Raw genomic sequence first — 17,599 nt, forward strand, 5'->3', positions numbered from 1 at the left:
TTGTTCCTAATACCAGATTTGAATTGACGCAACTTAACACTAGCTAGCTAAGGTTACCTAGCAGTGTAGCCTGTATTATAATATGAATTCCACTGCATGATAACATTACTGCACTTTTATATTTGTATGGGAGGGGTAAGCGTTCATTATTGATATGCTAACGTTACTTGATCATGTTAATTAGCTAGCAGGAGTTAGCTGTGTATTGTCAGCTAATTGAATGTGTACTGACGAGAAAATAAAAACGTAATTGTCTGTACGTTTGTGGATTGTTGCATTATTCAAGAGTGTAATATGGTTTGATTGCGTTATTCAATATTGTAATGTGTTTTAGAAAGAAAAGCTTTGATTGTTAAATAGTTTGTGCTTACTGGCTAGTGGCTACTGTGATATTTACGGTCAATGTGAGTTATGGGACCAAGAATGTCGCGTTGCCAGCCACAACGAACGGTAAGGTAAGGATGTAATTTGTATATATATATATATATATTATGGATCCCCATTAGTTCCTGCCAAGGCAGCAGCTACTCTTCCTGGGGTCCAGCAACATAAGACCGTTACATAGAGTTTAAAATACTACATGACATTAAATATCATAACACCTTACCCAACACATTCAGTGTGTTCCCTCAGGCCACCACTCCATATTTACAATACAACATCCATGTGCACGTGTGTGTAGAGTGCGTGTCTTATCATGTGTGTCTGTGCCTGAGTGTGTCTCTTCACAGCCCCCGCTGTTCCATAAAGTGTTTTTGTATCTGTTTTTTTTTTTTTTTATCTGACTCTACTGCTTGCATCAGTTACCTGATGTGGAATAGAGTTCCATGTAGTCATGGCTCTATGTAGTACTGTGCGCCTCCCATAGTCTGTTCTGAACTTCGGGACTGTGAAGAGACCTCTGGTGGCAAAGTCTTGTGGGGTATGCATGGGTGTCCGAGCTGTGTGCTAGTAGTTCAAACCAGACACCTCGGTGCATTCAGCATGTCAATACTTCTTAAAAAACAAGTAATGAAGTCAATCTCTCCTCCACTTTGAGCCATGAGAGATTTACATGCATATTATCAATGTTAGCCCTCCATGTACCATAGGGCGGGTTTGGCCGGTGTAGGCCATCATTGTAAATAAGAATTTGTTCTTAACTGACTTGCCTAGTTAAATAAAGGTTAAATAAAAATAAATACATGTACATTTAAGGGCCAGCCGTGCTGCCCTGTTCTGAGCCTATTTAAATTTTCAGAGGACCCTCTTTGTGGCACCTGACCACACGACTGAAAAGTACCGTATTTTCCGCACTATAAAGCGCACCGGATTATAAGGCGCACCTTCAATGAATGGCCTATTTTAGAACTGTTTTCATATATAGGGCGCACCGGATTATAAGGCGCATAGAATAGAAGATACTGCAGTCAAACGTTTGACTGGGGTTGCGTTATGCATCCACTAGATGGAGCTGTGCTAAAGGGAATGTCAACAAAACAGTCAGATAAAGTCAAACTTTATTAAGCATTTTGACAACTCCGGTCACTCCCATGGTAACGTTGTTCAAACGTTAATGTGCATATTAACAATATCTCCCAGCCTTGCTCACTCTTCTCCCAAACGTGGAGGGGAACTTTTCCCTGATTCAGTAAACACGTAGTAAAAGAAACAGTCTGATACCACTAAATCAAACGTTAGTGCATAACTCAACATTGTTCAGTTACGTATAACACGTAAAGCTCACTTTTTCAGTTCATTCCCCGTCCACGAATCCCTCGAATTCTTCTTCTTCTTCAGTGTCCGAATTGAACAGTTGGGCGACTACGGCATCCAACCTGCCCGGCTCCCTCTCGTCATTATCCGAGTCAGTGTCGCTGCTGTTGCCTGGCAGTTCAGAGATTATTCCTGCCTTCGTGAAAGCTTTGACCACAGTTGAGACCGATATATCAGCCCAGGCATCCACGATCCATTGGCAGATAGTGGCGTAAGTCGCCCGGCGCTGTCTCCCCGTCTTGGTGAACGTGTGTTCGCCTTCTGTCATCCACTGCTCCCACGCAGCTCGCAGTCTAGCTTTGAACGCCCTGTTGACACCAATATCTAGCGGCTGGAGTTCTTTAGTTAATCCACCCGGAATGACGGCAAGCTCCGAATTAGTTTGCTTCACTTGTTTTTTGACAGCATCGGTGATATGGGCGCGCATTGAGTCGTAGATCAATAGGGACGGAGCTGTGTGGAAAAAGACACCCGGTCTCTTGACGTAAATTTCTCTCAGCCACTCACTCATCTTTTCCTCATCCATCCATCCCTTCGGGCTAGCTTTGATGACGACATCGGCTGGAAAGTTCTCTTTTGGCAAGGTCTTCCTCTTGAAAATAACCATGGGTGGAAGTTTCTGGCCATTAGCCTAGCAGGCGAGAACTACAGTGAAGGATGACTTCTCATTCCCTGTGGTGCGTACAGACACCGTACTGGGCCCCGTTTTCTCCACAGTGCGGTTCACGGGAATATCAAAGGTGAGTGGAACCTCGTCCATGTTGGTGATGTGCTCTGGCCGGATCTTCTTTTCAGTGATCTTCTTTTTGCAGTATGCGCGGAAAGTGACCAGCTTTTCTTGGTAATCTTTTGGCAGTTGCTGCGAGACGGTAGTTTGTGTGCGGATGGAGAGATTACGTCTTTTCATAAAACGAAAGCACCAAGAAGGACCGCCTCGAAATTCACCGATGATCATGTCCCGTGCTAGCGCTGTTGCCTTCATTCGAATAGTGACTGTAGAGACGCTTCTACTTGCTGCTCTCTGTTCAACAACCCACTGTTCGAGTTTGTCCTCTAACTGTGGCCATCTCGCTTTGTTCCCTCGGAAACTCTGTTTAGTCTTCTTTACTTGGCGCAGGTCATCTTCTTGCTTCCTCCACTTCCGTACCATTGATTCATTAATGTTGAATTCTCTCGCTGCTGCTCTATTCCCATATTCTACTGCGTGACCGACAGCCTTGAGCTTGAACTCTGCGTCGTAAGCGTGTCTCTTGAAAAGTGCCATTTTGGGGTCTTTATACACACACACACAAGTGGTGTGGGACTGTGAGTAAGCACAGTACCGGTGTTTACTGACTACGGTAGCCGTAATGCTGCAAGCGGTGCGGCTTTGTAGTTTACCAGTCGTACTGAAACATTTCATTATTATTAAATTGTTTTTATTGGTTTTTCATACTGAAACATTTTGACAGAGCGCCTTGAGCGCCGTGTACAACCAGCATGGATCAACCAATTGATCCATATATAAGGCGCTCCGGATTATAAGGCGCACTGTCATTTTTTTAGAAAATTAAAGGCTTATGTGCGCCTTATAGTGCGGAAAATACGGTAGTCCAGGTGCGACAAAACTAGGACCTGCTGTTAAGAATGCAGAACAGCGCTTTATTATGGATAGACTTCTCCCCATCTTAGCTACTGTTGTATCAACAGGTTTTGACCATGACAATTTACAACCCAGGGTTACTCAATTTGCTCAATTTCCACATTAATTATTTCAAGATTTAGTTGAGGTTAATGGTTTAGTGAATGATTTGTCCCAAATACAATGCTTTTGAAATGTTTAGGACTAACTTATTCCTTGCCAACCATTCTGAAACAAATTGCTGCTCTTTGTTAAGTGTTGCAGTGATTTCCCTCGCTGTAGTAGCTGACGTGTATAGTGTTGAGTCATCCGCATACATAGCCTCACTGGCTTTACTCAAGGCCAGTGGCAGGTCATTAGTAAAGATTGAAAATAGTAAGGGACCTAGACAGCTGCCCTGGGGAATTCCTGATTCTACCTGGATTATGTTGGAGAACACCCTCTGTGTTCCGTTAGACAGGTAACTTTTTATCCACAATATTTCTCATTTGGGTCCCCTGTCGTAAAGCTATCGTCTTGGTCAGGTGTCCTTCTAAAAAGACTCCTTGTCTCAGGGGACTTCATGGTTGAACAAAGGTTAAAATGTCCTCACCAGCTAGGTTAAAAATGTCCTCACCAGCTAGGTTAAAAATGTCCTCACCAGCTAGGTTTAAAATGTCCTCACCAGCTAGGTTTAAAATGTCCTCACCAGCTAGGTTTAAAATGTCCTCACCAGCTAGGTTTAAAATGTCCTCACCAGCTAGGTTTAAAATGTCCTCACCAGCTAGGTTTAAAATGTCCTCACCAGCTAGGTTAAAATGTCCTCACCAGCTAGGTTAAAATGTCCTCACCAGCTAGGTTAAAATGTCCTCACCAGCTAGGTTAAAATGTCCTCACCAGCTAGGTTAAAATGTCCTCACCAGCTAGGTTAAAATGTCCTCACCAGCTAGGTTAAAATGTACTCACTAGCTACTGGGGCTTTGGCTGGAGCCTCATCTTCAGATGACTCACTGCTAGAGCTGGAGTCCTTTTTCCTGGCTGCTGCCACTACAGGGGCCTTCACTGGGGCTTTGGCTGCTGCAGGCTTCTGTTAGCAGAGAAGAGGAGCGGATTTCAAACTAAATGTTTCAACAGCAAGACGCCTTCATCAGGGCACACAAATATATTCTTCACTAAAGCCCGCCTATAGCTCTGTAATGGCACAGAGCCTATGGTTAGCAATTTTAACATGACAATAAAACATAAGATACATTGTTGTAAAACATCATAGCTCTCCTGTACCTTTTCTGAGGCCTCCTCGTCACTGGAATCGTCACTGCTGCTGGACTCTGCTGCGTTAGCTAGTAACAATACAAAACCACATCATTAAAAGAGAAACTCACGTTTGTGATCACGACAACCTAGAAAATCAAGAAAAAAGGTAGGATATTGGTTTTTTAGGGGTAGGTCAATATTAAAAGGGATACTTAAGAGATTTTGGAAATGAGGCCCTGTATCTACTTCCCCAGAGCATGCTAGCAGATACCATAGACTTCCAGTCATTGCACTAATGCTAGTTAGCATTGGCTCACAAAACTACCACTAACTCCCTTCATACTGGACACAGTAACATAAAAAATGGTATCCACAAGTTCATCTGACTCTGGGGTAGATAAAGGGCTTCATTGCCAAAATCCAAAATATGCTGGCTCAGGTATTTTCTCTTCGCATTGTCATTTCCAGCATTGTTCCAGTAATCTGTTTTTCCGAGACGTCTGGTTTCAGAGCACGTCAGAACGGGACTTGAATGGCAGTCTTTGGCAGGAGCGGCATAAACAGCCGCCGGTTTTAATTGGCTGACCTCTTAGTCCATCACCATCTAGCACAGGGGTGGGCAAACTTTTTGGCTAAAGGGCCACATCGGGATTTCGAAATACCGATTCCGGGCACACATATAAAAATCGATCCCAAATAAATCTGTGCGGCCCTCCATTGAATTTCGGAAAAACTGAAAGTATGCAAAATACAAAACATTTTATGTCTTTATATAATCAAAAAGGCTTCCCCAAAATAACGTGGTAGAAAACGTATTTTGATTGGCGACTATTTATCAAACACCCATCAGGTAGCCTGATTTCAGATGTGTCATGTAAACAAGATTATTATTGTAAACAAGATTATTATTGTAAACAAGATTATTATTGTAAACAAGATTATGGAAATCGTTCTTCTTGCACAGCATGTAAACGTTTAAATCAAACTATTATATTAACCTGACTATTCACAACAAATCGTATTATTGTGTCCATACTGCCGGCCGTGTTCCTATTGGTCACTCACCGGGATCGGCTCGTAAGACCAGCCACACTACACGACAAATGCAAAGAAATTCTGACAGAACTTTGTCGGAGCCAACCACCGCACGTAGCAGTACTTAAAAATCGTCAGACCTAGACCCTGTCACACTGAACGAGCTAAGATGTCCAACAATCATAATAATAATAAGCCATTTAGCAGACGCTTTTATCCAAAGCGACTTACAGTCATGCGTGCATACATTTTTTTGTGTATGGGTGGTCCCGGGGATCGAACCCACTACCTTGGCGTTACAAGCGCCGTGCTCTACCAGCTGAGCTACAGAGGACCACGTTTACGACTTACGAATTTGCCCACGACGTGGACATTTTGTCTCTAGGCAAAACCGCTGCATTACATGGCTAAAATCGCTTATGAATTTTTGAATGACTACCTCATCTCTGTACACCACACACAGAGAATTGTAAGGTCCCTTGGTCGATCAGTGAATTTCAAAAAAACAGATTCAACGAAAGACCAGGGAGGTTTTCCAATGCCCCGCAAAGGGCACTTATTGGTAGATGGGTTAAAACTAAAAAGCAGACATTGAATATCCCTTTGCGCATGGTGAAGTTATTAAATACACTTTGGATGGAGTGTTAATATACCCAGTCACTACAAAGATACAGGTGTCCTTCCTAACGCAGTAGCCGGAGAGGAAGGAAACCGCTCAGGGATTTTACCATGAGGCCAACGGTGACTTTAAAACTGTTACAGGTTAATGGCTGCGATAGGCGAAAACTGGAGGATGGATCAACAACATTGTAGTTACTCCACAATACTAACCTAAATGACAGAGTGAAAAGAAGGAAACCTGTACAGAATAAAAATATTCCAAAACTTGCATCCTGTTTGCAATAAGGCACTAAAGTAAAACTGCAAAGATTGTCGCAAAGACATTAACTTTATGTCCTGAATAAAAAGCGTTATGTTTGGGGCAAACCCAACAACACATCACTGCGTACCAATTAATATTTTCAAGCATGGTGGTGGTGGCTGCATCATGTTACGCTTGTCATCGGCAAGGACTAGGGAGTTTTTCAGGATAAAAATAAATGGAAGAGAGCTAAGCACAGACAAAATCCTAGAGGAAAACCTGGTTCAGTCTGCTTTCCAACTGACACCGGGAGACAGATGCACCTTTCAGCAGGACAATAACCTTAAACACAAGGCCAAATATACATTGAGTGTACAAAACATTAGGAACACCATCCTAATATTGAGTTGCACCCCCTTTTGCCCTCAGATCAGCCTCAATTTGTCGGGGCATGGACTCTGCAAGGTGTTGAAAGTGTTCTACATGGATGCTGGCCCATGTTGACTCCAATGCTTCCCACAGTTGTGTCAAGTTGGCTGGATGTCCTTTGGGTGGTGGACCATTCTTGACACACACGGGAAACTGTTGAGCGTGAAAAACCCAGCAGCGTTGCAGTTCTTGACACACTCAAACCGGTTCGCCTGCCCTACTACCATACCCCTTTCAAAGGCTTACCAATATGACATTGAATGTTCCTGAGTGGCCTAGTTACAGTGTTGACTTAAATCAGCTTGAAAATCTATGGCAAGAATTGAAAATGGCTGTCTAGCAATGATCAACAACCAACTTGACAGAGCTTGAAGAATTGTTTTAATAATAATGTGCAAATATTACACAATCCAGGTGTGGAAAGCTCTTAGAGACTTACCCAGAAAGAGTCACAGCTGTAATCGCTGCCAAGGGTGCTTCTACAAAGTATTGACTCATGGGTGTGAATACTTATGTACATTAGATATTTCTGGGGGGAAAAAATCAAAAAACATGAATGTGAAAGTCCTTGAGTGGCCCAGCCAAAGCCCAGACTTGAATCCCATAGAAAATGTGTGATAAGACTTGAAGATTGCTGTTTCCCGCCGCTGATAGACGACTCAAAGCTGTAATCACCGCCAAAGGTGCTACTACAATGTATTGACTCAGGGGTGTGAATATACTTATGTACATTAGATATTTCTGTATTTCATTTTCAATAAATGTGCAAACATTTCTAAAAACATGTTTTCACTGTCATTATGGGGTGTTGTGTGTAGATGGGTGAGAAAAAAAATCTACTTAATCCATTTTGAATTCAGGCTGTAACAACAAAATGTGGAATAAGTCAAGGGGTATGAATAGTTTCTGAAGGCACTGTAGGTCCATTATATTTCTGCATACTAGTTTTAGACATTCAAGAGCGGCCTGAGAGTTATTGTAACCCAAAATAATCATTCCCAAAAATAAAAACACATGTTTTTTACTCAAGCCGTAGTTTGCCTGCCCCCCCTCCTGATCTAGCACCTCCCCCTCTTTGTGGATTTCAAAGTATCGCAAGTAATGGGCTAAACAAGGAAGTGAGTTCGGGAAAATCGGGAAAGTACGCACCTAAGAAATAGTTTGAAACTTCATATGCCTGAACTCAATCAATTGGGCTCTTCAAAAATAATATGGTCGCTGTGACTGAAAAATCACCAATCAAAATACATTTTCTAAGTTCTATATAATACAGCTGTAGCAGGCTTGCTCCCTCTAAAATAATACGGTCGCTGTGATACGGTCGCTATGCAGGCTTGCTCCCTCTCCCGCCTCGATTGGAACCACACCCCTTTCAAGTCCTACTTTGAGGCACACTTACCAACCACCCCCCCCAATTCATAGACGCCAACTACCTTTAGCGCCTATTGATGAAGGGATCTTTTTTCCGGTGGGACTTTTGTTAAAGGGCAACTCCACCACTTTGCAACCTCATGTTCATGATCTCCAGCACAATACCAGTGTCACCACATGTGAAAACTGTGCATTTCTAAACGATGTAGAAACAAACATTACGTTAAGTTCTACCCGATGACATCAAAAGTTCAACCATTTTAAAAAACGTGATTTTCGTGGGGAGCAAGAAAATACCCGCGCTAGAAACTCATTGCAGGTTTTTTTGAAAATCATTTTTTATTTTATTTTTTAATTCTACTCCTGTGATGTCAGAATTGTTTTATAGACCTTTACCTTTTTAACCACAGTTCATATAAGTGTTTTCACTTATGTAGACAGTGGTTTGGCGCAGGAGATGAACATGAGGTTGAAAAGTGACCCCGGCGCTTGAAATGAACACGCATCGCTTGCGGTACAGTTTTGGAAACATAACGTATCTTTCATATCAGCAAGACTTTTTTTTTTTTTTTTTTTTTTTTTTAAACATAAAGGTTTACTACACAGCTTTAAAGGGTTAGCGTTCTCACATGGCCATACGTCCATGTTACAGAGCGTGTTGTTTACGGAAGACAGACTGAGGACAGAGGCTACCTGTGTCTGCTGCAGCTGTGCCTTGTAAAGCCGGTTAAAACAGTACAGTAAGTGTATATATTTGTGAAATTATTTTGATGAATGATGTGATGATTTTGATGTGATATGAAAGTAAAAAGGGCTTTATGTTTCTAGAACCGAATCTCAATTGAGAATCGATTCACGTTTAGATGGAGTATTTGGCTGTTTTGACTGCCAGATTAGCGTTGCATTGTTGGGTATTGAGTTCGCTAGAGGCATTTCACTGTGACGTTAAAACTTAAACTTACCTTGAAAATAACATAAGGTCCTTGGACCTTAATGGAAACATCCACCCAAAACTACTCATTCCTTTAATTTTACAGTGTTAAATAACACTAATATTGAATGCACCAATTTGTAAGTCGCTCCGTCTGCTAAATGACGTAAATGTAAAATGTAAATGTAATAACAATATTTTTTGTGAACAAATTTCATTTTGCTGTTATAGTAAGGTTGGTAGCAACATGAAAAATCGTTGTGGAAATCTGTTGCAGCTCAAGTCGACTACAAAATCCACAATGCAATGCTCTCTCTACGGGCTGGCTAGCTACGTACAGTGGGGGGAAAAAGTATTTAGTCAGCCACCAATTGTGCAAGTTCTCTCACTTAAAAAGATGAGAGAGGCCTGTAATTTTCATCATAGGTACACGTCAACTATGACAGACAAAATGAGGAAAAAAAATCCAGAAAATCACATTGTAGGATTTTTTATGAATTTATTTGCAAATTATGGTGGAAAATAAGTATTTGGTCAATAACAAAAGTTTCTCAATACTTTGTTATATACCCTTTGTTGGCAATGACACAGGTCAAACGTTTTCTGTAAGTCTTCACAAGGTTTTCACACACTGTTGCTGGTATTTTGGCCCATTCCTCCATGCAGATCTCCTCTAGAGCAGTGATGTTTTGGGGCTGTCGCTGGGCAACACAGACTTTCAACTCCCCTCCAAAGATTTTCTATGGGGTTGAGATCTGGAGACTGGCTAGGCCACTCCAGGACCTTGAAATGCTTCTTACGGAGCCACTCCTTCGTTGCCCGGGCGGTGTGTTTGGGATCATTGTCATGCTGAAAGACCCAGCCACGTTTCATCTTCAATGCCCTTGCTGATGGAAGGAGGTTTTCACTCAAAATCTCATGATACATGGCCCCATTCATTCTTTCCTTTACACGGATCAGTCGTCCTGGTCCCTTTGCAGAAAAACAGCCCCAAAGCATGATGTCTCCACCCCCATGCTTCACAGTAGGTATGGTGTTCTTTGGATGCAACTCAGCATTCTTTGTCCTCCAAACACGACGAGTTTAGTTTTTACCAAAAGGTTCTATTTTGGTTTCATCTGACCATATGACATTCTCCCAATCCTCTTCTGGATCACCCAAATGCATTCTAGCAAACTTCAGACGGGCCTGGACATGTACTGGCTTAAGCAGGGGGACACGTCTGGCACTGCAGGATTTGAGTCCCTGGCGGCGTAGTGTGTTACTGATGGTAGGCTTTGTTACTTTGGTCCCAGCTCTCTGCAGGTCATTCACTAGGTCCCCCCGTGTGGTTCTGGGATTTTTGCTCACCGTTCTTGTGATCATTTTGACCCCACAGGGTGAGATCTTGCGTGGAGCCCCAGATCGAGGGAGATTATCAGTGGTCTTGTATGTCTTCCATTTCCTAATAATTGCTCCCACAGTTGATTTCTTCAAACCAAGCTGCTTACCTATTGCAGATTCAGTCTTCCCAGCCTGGTGCAGGTCTACAATTTTGTTTCTGGTGTCCTTTGACAGCTCTTTGGTCTTGGCCATAGTGGAGTTTGGAGTGTGACTGTTTGAGGTTGTGGACAGGTGTCTTTTATACTGATAACAAGTTCAAACAGGTGCCATTAATACAGGTAACGAGTGGAGGACAGAGGAGCCTCTTAAAGAAGAAGTTACAGGTCTGTGAGAGCCTGAAATCTTGCTTGTTTGTAGGTGACCAAATACTTATTTCCACCATAATTTGCAAATAAATTCATTAAAAATCCTACAATGTGATTTTCTGGATTTTTTCTCTCTCAATTTGTCTGTCATAGTTGACGTGTACCTATGATGAAAATTACAGGCCTCTCATCTTTTTAAGTGGGAGAACTTGCACAATTGGTGGCTGACTAAATACTTTTTTTCCCCACTGTAGCTACAATAATACCAAAGACAGTATCAGCATGTACCGTAGCTAGTTAGCTGTAAAATTCGCTAAAACAAACTGCACTATCAATTTAGGAGTCCACAACCTCACCATGTTCAACCTGCAGATCGATGTGCCTCACAGAGTGGAGTCTAACATTCGCAATGGCAGATATACTTTTGAGGAGATGGGAAATGTTGCCCATGTTACATCAATGGGCTGCGCGGTGCATTCTGGGACAAGGAGCGTCTCTCCTTCATCAAGGAGTGAATGGGAGTCTTTCAGGTGCTAGCCCAACATCAGCACGAATTACGACAACATTACAAATCTTTTACGAGATGTGAGATAATTAACTTACAGTAGTATCGTATAGCTTTGGAATCATGACATTACGTACTCTCGAGGAAAATAGGCACATTTCTAAATCATATACACTGACTTTGAGAAGGGATTGCGTGACGATTAGCTTAGCAACTGCGTGATGCAGCATGACAACGTGAACGCGATTGGTCGACAGTCTGCTGGGTGGGGCCTTATACGTTCCTTCATTCATTGGATTCCTATCTCCTTTCTAGAATATCTCTGGCAACAGCACCATGCACCCTGGACTAAAGACAGACAAATAGGGAAAATGTGCTAGACCCGTTAAATTACAAATTTCTCGAGGTAGGAATAGTCGCAAAAATATTATCAATGGCTCATTTGAGAGAAGACATCCTCCCGAGTTATGACATCGGCCAGTATTGAAATCTGACATGTATGATAGACGTTTTCGCGATCTAAGTCGTATTCCTATTAACTTAACTTGACGTTGACGCGACACTCCATCTTAACTCCTCCTCCATATTCACCGGATTGGTGCAGAAGAGAACCTCCCCCACAGTTTTGTTTCTCTCGTCAGGACCAGCGAGAAAGGAACGCCGCTCCGTTAAGGCAGGGCTACCCATACAAAGATGTTTGGCACATGGGGATGTGAGAAACGTACTCCTCAGCCTGAAGTGTCCCCACTTGCGCCTGCGAATAACTAGCTTTTTGAGCTAGCAAGGCAGAGGTCCCGAGAGTTGGCATCAGGTATGGTACTCGCCAAGCAAGCAGCGTGATGTCCTTTACACACGCACTACCATAAGTCGACTTTAGATAAAAGCTGAATGGCATATGTTAAAAGGATAGATGAGAGCGTACCTGTGGGTGTGGCCTTGGCAGGAGCTGCGGCTTCCTCCTCCTCGTCGCTGCTCGACTCCTCGCTGGAGCTCTCTGCAGTCTTCGCCTTCTTAGCAGATGGATGGTCGCTGGTCTCAGGATCGTTTGGCAGCGCCTTACGTTTCTTAGCTTCAGGAGACCTGAATTGGAAATGGCACAAACAGAGCAGTGAGTGGCATTCAAAACTAGCAACAAGGATTGCAAAGTAACACTCTGATTCATTTACACGAAATGACACAAAAGACAAGGGTATGCGAGGTTCATACCAGTCATAGCCCAAGAACTCTGGGGAAATGGAGGATTGTAATATCCAGGTCGTCATTCCTGCCAGCCAAGTGGCGACAATACAGTCAAGGAATGAAATCAGATGGAGTGTACTAGCTACTTCCATCGTGGTCCTCTGTAGCTCAGCTGGTAGAGCACGGCGCTTGTAACGCCAAGGTAGTGGGTTCGATCCCCGGGACCACCCATACACAAAAAAAAAATGTATGTCGCTTTGGATAAAAGCGTCTGCTAAATGGCATATTATTATTACTTACTTCACCCAGAAGTTGAAAATGTCAAGCAGACCGGCATCTTGTTTTTCATCCTGGGGTGGCTGTTGTAAAGGAAGAATCATTAAACATCAGACAGTTTATTCTCTTTGCAGGTTTCTAGCCATCATGTTGCATGATATGGGAGAAAAAAATGTCTGAACAATGTTTTAGCTACAAACAAGTTTCTCATGCATGGAAGACATATCGACCTGAATCATGCAACTTGTCAAGTTATGTAACGTTAGTGTTCCAACTGCAATCCAAACGTCCCCATAAAACAAGCAATGCCAGGGCAGGGCTGACACGTTAATTTAGATAGGTACAAACCGCTTGTTAACCCGCACTTACTAATAACCCATCTGCAACCGCCTGACTATATGTGATGGTGAAAATCCGAGGCCGCACCCGATCTTATAACCCGCAAATATAGAAAATGTGCTGTAGGCTACAGTCAGAGATGGCGGAATATTTTTTTTGAAAAGGGGGTGCAGGATTTTTTGAGGGGCCGAATTTAGATATTTTTCTGCTTATAATTTCCGACATTTTGGTAGGATATTTGTTAGTCAACTTGTCTATAATTAGATAGATGGTGTCATACGTTGCCCTAGAAGACTAAATAAACCCTTTGTTTCACCATTATGTCATAAATCTATAGAATGAAATGAATGCTTCAATCTAGTTGACATCGGTAAAGTTATGTCATCTCTGCTTCTTTCAAGGAGCAAAGACATTCAGGGACCGGGGAGAAAATGCAATAACGAAAAAAAACATTTAAGATTTTAAATTTTCATTTTAGTCATTTAGCAGACGCTCTGATCCAGAGCAACTTATAGTTAGTGAGTGAATACCCTCCAACGACTCTTTAATCGCTAGCTAAAAATAAATCCAGTCAAAGATTATGAAGCTACTTGGAATCACTTAGCTAACTAGCAGCTAACTCAAAAGGAAAACACACAGTGCAAAATGTCCAAACGACATCAGTTTGACCGGTTGTAAGGAAATAGAAAGCTGTGAAAACAACCCAACATGTTTCTGATAAGATTTCAGTTCGGCTTGGATGCATATTTTATGTGGTTGAAATACTATCAGCTTTTATGATGCTGATAAAGATAGCGCTTAAGGCTATGTGAACGGTTATAGACTTACAGTCAAGTGTCCAGATTTCAGTTTCCATTTAACCCATCTGTACAGTAGGCTACAGTTTCCTTGACGTGCTCATAGGCCTATTTGAACCCCCTCTTGTGACTGTCGAATTTGTAAGGCAACCACATAACATTCACGGCTATCATCCTCTTTTAACGCTTCACTAAATCTTTCCAAACATTACTATTCTGGCCATCCTCAACTCTCCATTTCGCAACTTTTCTGTTATAGAATTAAACGCAGATATTGTCCTTACTTGTTCTGCACATTCCCAACAGCATTTGGTGATTGGCGTGTAGGCTATTTGGACCAGTTAAACCTAAACCCACCCACCCCGCAGGTTACGAGTCAACCTGGAGGACATCACCACACACACACACACACACACACACACCACTTCTTTGCTTCGTCCCGCAACGAGCCATTGTTTGACGGCTAGTTTAGATTTGGTTGATGAAGGACGCCAGGCGACACAAGCTTCTGCAGCGACCCGTCTGTAAACAAAAGCTCGTTGGGGAACGAAGTAATGCATTTCTTAGCCTGCTGGCTACCCAGATACATTTTATTTCAATATTTCAAATGTTCGTTAGCTAACTATGTAGTTGGTCCAAAAAGCAAACATCCCCAAAAACGGAATCCATCACTTGTCAAACATAAAATAGTGCATTAATTCAAATGTGGTGTGTCGGAATCACACGTGTTGGCACCACGGCGTGCACCTCCTGCGTAGCTAATTATCTCACCTAGCTAGCTTAAGGGATAAACAAAACAACTGCTTAACGGAGATGCATACCACTTTAGCTTGTTTGTTGAACTGTTGAGCAGCCTTGGTAAACTTGTTCTCCAGTAGAAATGAATACACATGCTTGTAAAGATCACTCGGCACGGAACTTCGGTCCGCCATTTTTAACACTCCTGTGTGGAAGTGAAACGCCGAAGGTCGTCTTCTTCTATGGTATATTGGCGATGACACAATTTAATGTGCATACCGCCACCTAGTGTGCGGGATGGAAACAGGATTCCCCAAAATGGAACAAAATACCAAGAGAACGACCAAACTACCAAAAAATAAATAAACTAAATCAAACAACTTTTCTGTAAAAAATTTAATAAAGCAGATCTGATCCCTACATAGGAGGGCAGGTCTTCCGGCACCAGTACCCCTTGCAAGTCTTCAGATGTAAAATCCTTAAGTCCCAAAAACTTTTCTGCCGGTCGATCTCGAGAAACGTCATAGGGATGCCAGAGTCCCCTGGTGCAAATCAGGAGTAAGGTGGAAGTAATGTTAGACAAAGATTTGGTCGGAGAGCCTCTTAAATGGCGTCCCTTGAGAAAGCAAGAACAAGATGTATGTTAGGAGAAGTGCAGTATTATCATAAGGAGACGTATACTTGGAATACGGAGGAGGAGTGAAGGGAAAAAGCGAGGCAGAGGAGGTCTAAGAGAGAGAGGGAGGAAGATTGTGAGCTTGAGTCTGTTAAAAATTGTGGAAAAAAGGGAGACGTTTTTTGGTCCTCTGTAGCTCAGCTGGTAGAGCACGGCACTTGTAACGCCAAGGTAGTGGGTTCGATCCCCGGGACCACCCATACACAAAAAAAAAAATGTATGCACGCATGACTGTAAGTCGCTTTGGATAAAAGCGTCTGCTAAATGGCATATTATTATTATATTATAAGTTTTGTTAAAGAAGAATGGTAGAAAATGTAAGCAGAGTGAGCTGAAGACAGGAGGAGAATGGAAGTGAACGAGGGTGAAGTATCGGAGGTGGATCATGTGGTGAAGTACTCGGAGGCCAAGGCTTGCACCGAGGGTCAGGATAAAGATGAGTCTGTGATAGTAGGACCGAAGTTTTTGGAAAAAGTGGACCCTTGCCTTTTGGCCATTTGTGGATTCAAGGTGGGTGAAAAAAATAGTTGGGTATAGTGGAATCGGTGAGGGTAACCAGAAGTGGTCTAGTGATAATTGTTTGTGTTTCTGTTGGTCAGAGGGAGAAGGCGCTCAGAGTTAAACAAATGGGGGCAAGAATTGTGAATTGTTTCGCTCTCAAGAAAAGGGCGCCATTGAAAGAAGTGATTACTGGGGTAGCAGTAAATGTAAAAGTGGACCAACTGAAGGGGAAGATTCCCGGTGTTTGTGATGCTCGTCGTTTGGTGCGACGCAAACAGGGTGGCGAGAGTGGGGAAACAGAAGAGTCACTGTCTGTTCTTTTGAGTCTTGAAGTTGAGTCTTTGCCTGACAAAGTGAAGTTAGGATATATAAGTTATCCTGTACGAGCTTATGTGCCGAATACATTACGATGTTACAGGTGTCAAACGTATGGGCATGTGGCAGCAGTGTGTAGGAGGGAAGTTCCAAGGTGTGAGAAGTGTGCAGAAGGGCATGAGACAAAGGAATGTGTAGCATTGGGGAAATTAGCGGTACAGTTGAAGTCGGAAGTTTACATACACCTTAGCCAAATACATTTCAACTCAGTTTTTCACAATTCCTGACATTTAATCCTAGTAAAAAGTCCCTGTCTTAGGTCAGTTAGGATCACCACTTTATTTTAAGAATGTGAAATCTCAGAATAATAATAATAGAGAGAATTATTTATTTAAGCTTTTATTTCTTTCATCACATTCCCAGTGGGTCAGAAGTTTACATACACTCAATTAGTATTTGGTAGCATTGCCTTTAAATTGTTTAACTTGGGTCAAACGTTTCGGGTAGCCTTCCACAAGCTTCCCACAATAAGTTGGGTGAATTTTGGCCCATTCCTCCTGACAGAGCTGGTGTAACAGTCAGCTTTGTAGGCCTCCTTGCTCGCACAGGCTTTTTCAGTTCTGCCCACAAATGTTCTATAGGATTGAGGTCAGGGCTTAGTGATGGCCACTCCAATACCTTGACTTTGTTGTCCTTAAGCCATTTTGCCACAACTTTGGAAGTATGCTTGGGGTCATTGTCCATTTGGAAGACCCATTTGCGACCAAGATTTAACTTCCTGACTGATGTCTTGAGATGTTGCTTCAATATATCCACATAATTTTCCTTCCTCATGATGCCATCTATTTTGTGAAGTGCACCAGTCCCTCCTGCAGCAAAGCACCCCAACAGTATGATGCTGCCACCCCCGTGCTTCACGGTTGGGATGGTGTTCTTCGGCTTGCAAGCCTACCCCTTTTTCCTCCAAACATAACGATGGTCATTATGGCCAAACAGTTCTATTTTTGTTTCATCAGACCAGAGGACATTTCCCCAAAAAGTACGATCTTTGTCCCAATGTGCAGTTGCAAACCGTAGTCTGGCTTTTTTATGGTGGTTTTGGAGCAGTGGCTTCTTCCTTGCTGAGCGGCCTTTCAGGTTATGTCTATAGGACTCGTTTTACTGTGGATATAGATACTTTTGTACCTGTTTCCTCCAGCATCTTCACAAGGTCCTTTGCTGTTGTTCTGGGATTGATTTGCACTTTTCCCACCAAAGTACGTTCATCTCTAGGAGACAGAACTCATCTCCTTCCTGAGCGGTATGACGGCTGCGTGGTCCCATGGTGTTTATACTTGCGTACTATTGT

The 17,599-nt window shown here is 42.6% G+C and overlaps 1 protein-coding gene across 3 annotated transcripts in view; it reads right to left on the reverse strand.

Annotated features, from left to right (window-relative positions):
* The window catches only part of LOC121547772 (nucleolar and coiled-body phosphoprotein 1-like), a 36,273-nt gene extending 21,312 nt beyond the window's left edge, over positions 1–14,961 (reverse strand). For all 3 annotated transcript variants that reach the window (XM_045212657.1, XM_045212656.1, XM_041859190.2), the window contains exons 1-5: positions 14,843–14,961; positions 12,910–12,968; positions 12,353–12,510; positions 4,637–4,695; positions 4,322–4,442 (exon numbers count right to left, since the gene is read on the reverse strand). In XM_045212657.1, coding sequence (XP_045068592.1) covers positions 4,322–4,442; positions 4,637–4,695; positions 12,353–12,510; positions 12,910–12,968; positions 14,843–14,953 — 508 coding nt within the window. In that variant the 5' untranslated portion in view covers positions 14,954–14,961. The remainder of the gene's footprint in view (positions 1–4,321; positions 4,443–4,636; positions 4,696–12,352; positions 12,511–12,909; positions 12,969–14,842) is intronic.
* Positions 14,962–17,599: the final 2,638 nt, after the last annotated feature.

Source organism: Coregonus clupeaformis, unplaced genomic scaffold (genome assembly GCF_020615455.1).
Source record: "Coregonus clupeaformis isolate EN_2021a unplaced genomic scaffold, ASM2061545v1 scaf0038, whole genome shotgun sequence".
In the NCBI taxonomy this organism is placed as follows: Eukaryota; Metazoa; Chordata; class Actinopteri; order Salmoniformes; family Salmonidae; genus Coregonus; species Coregonus clupeaformis.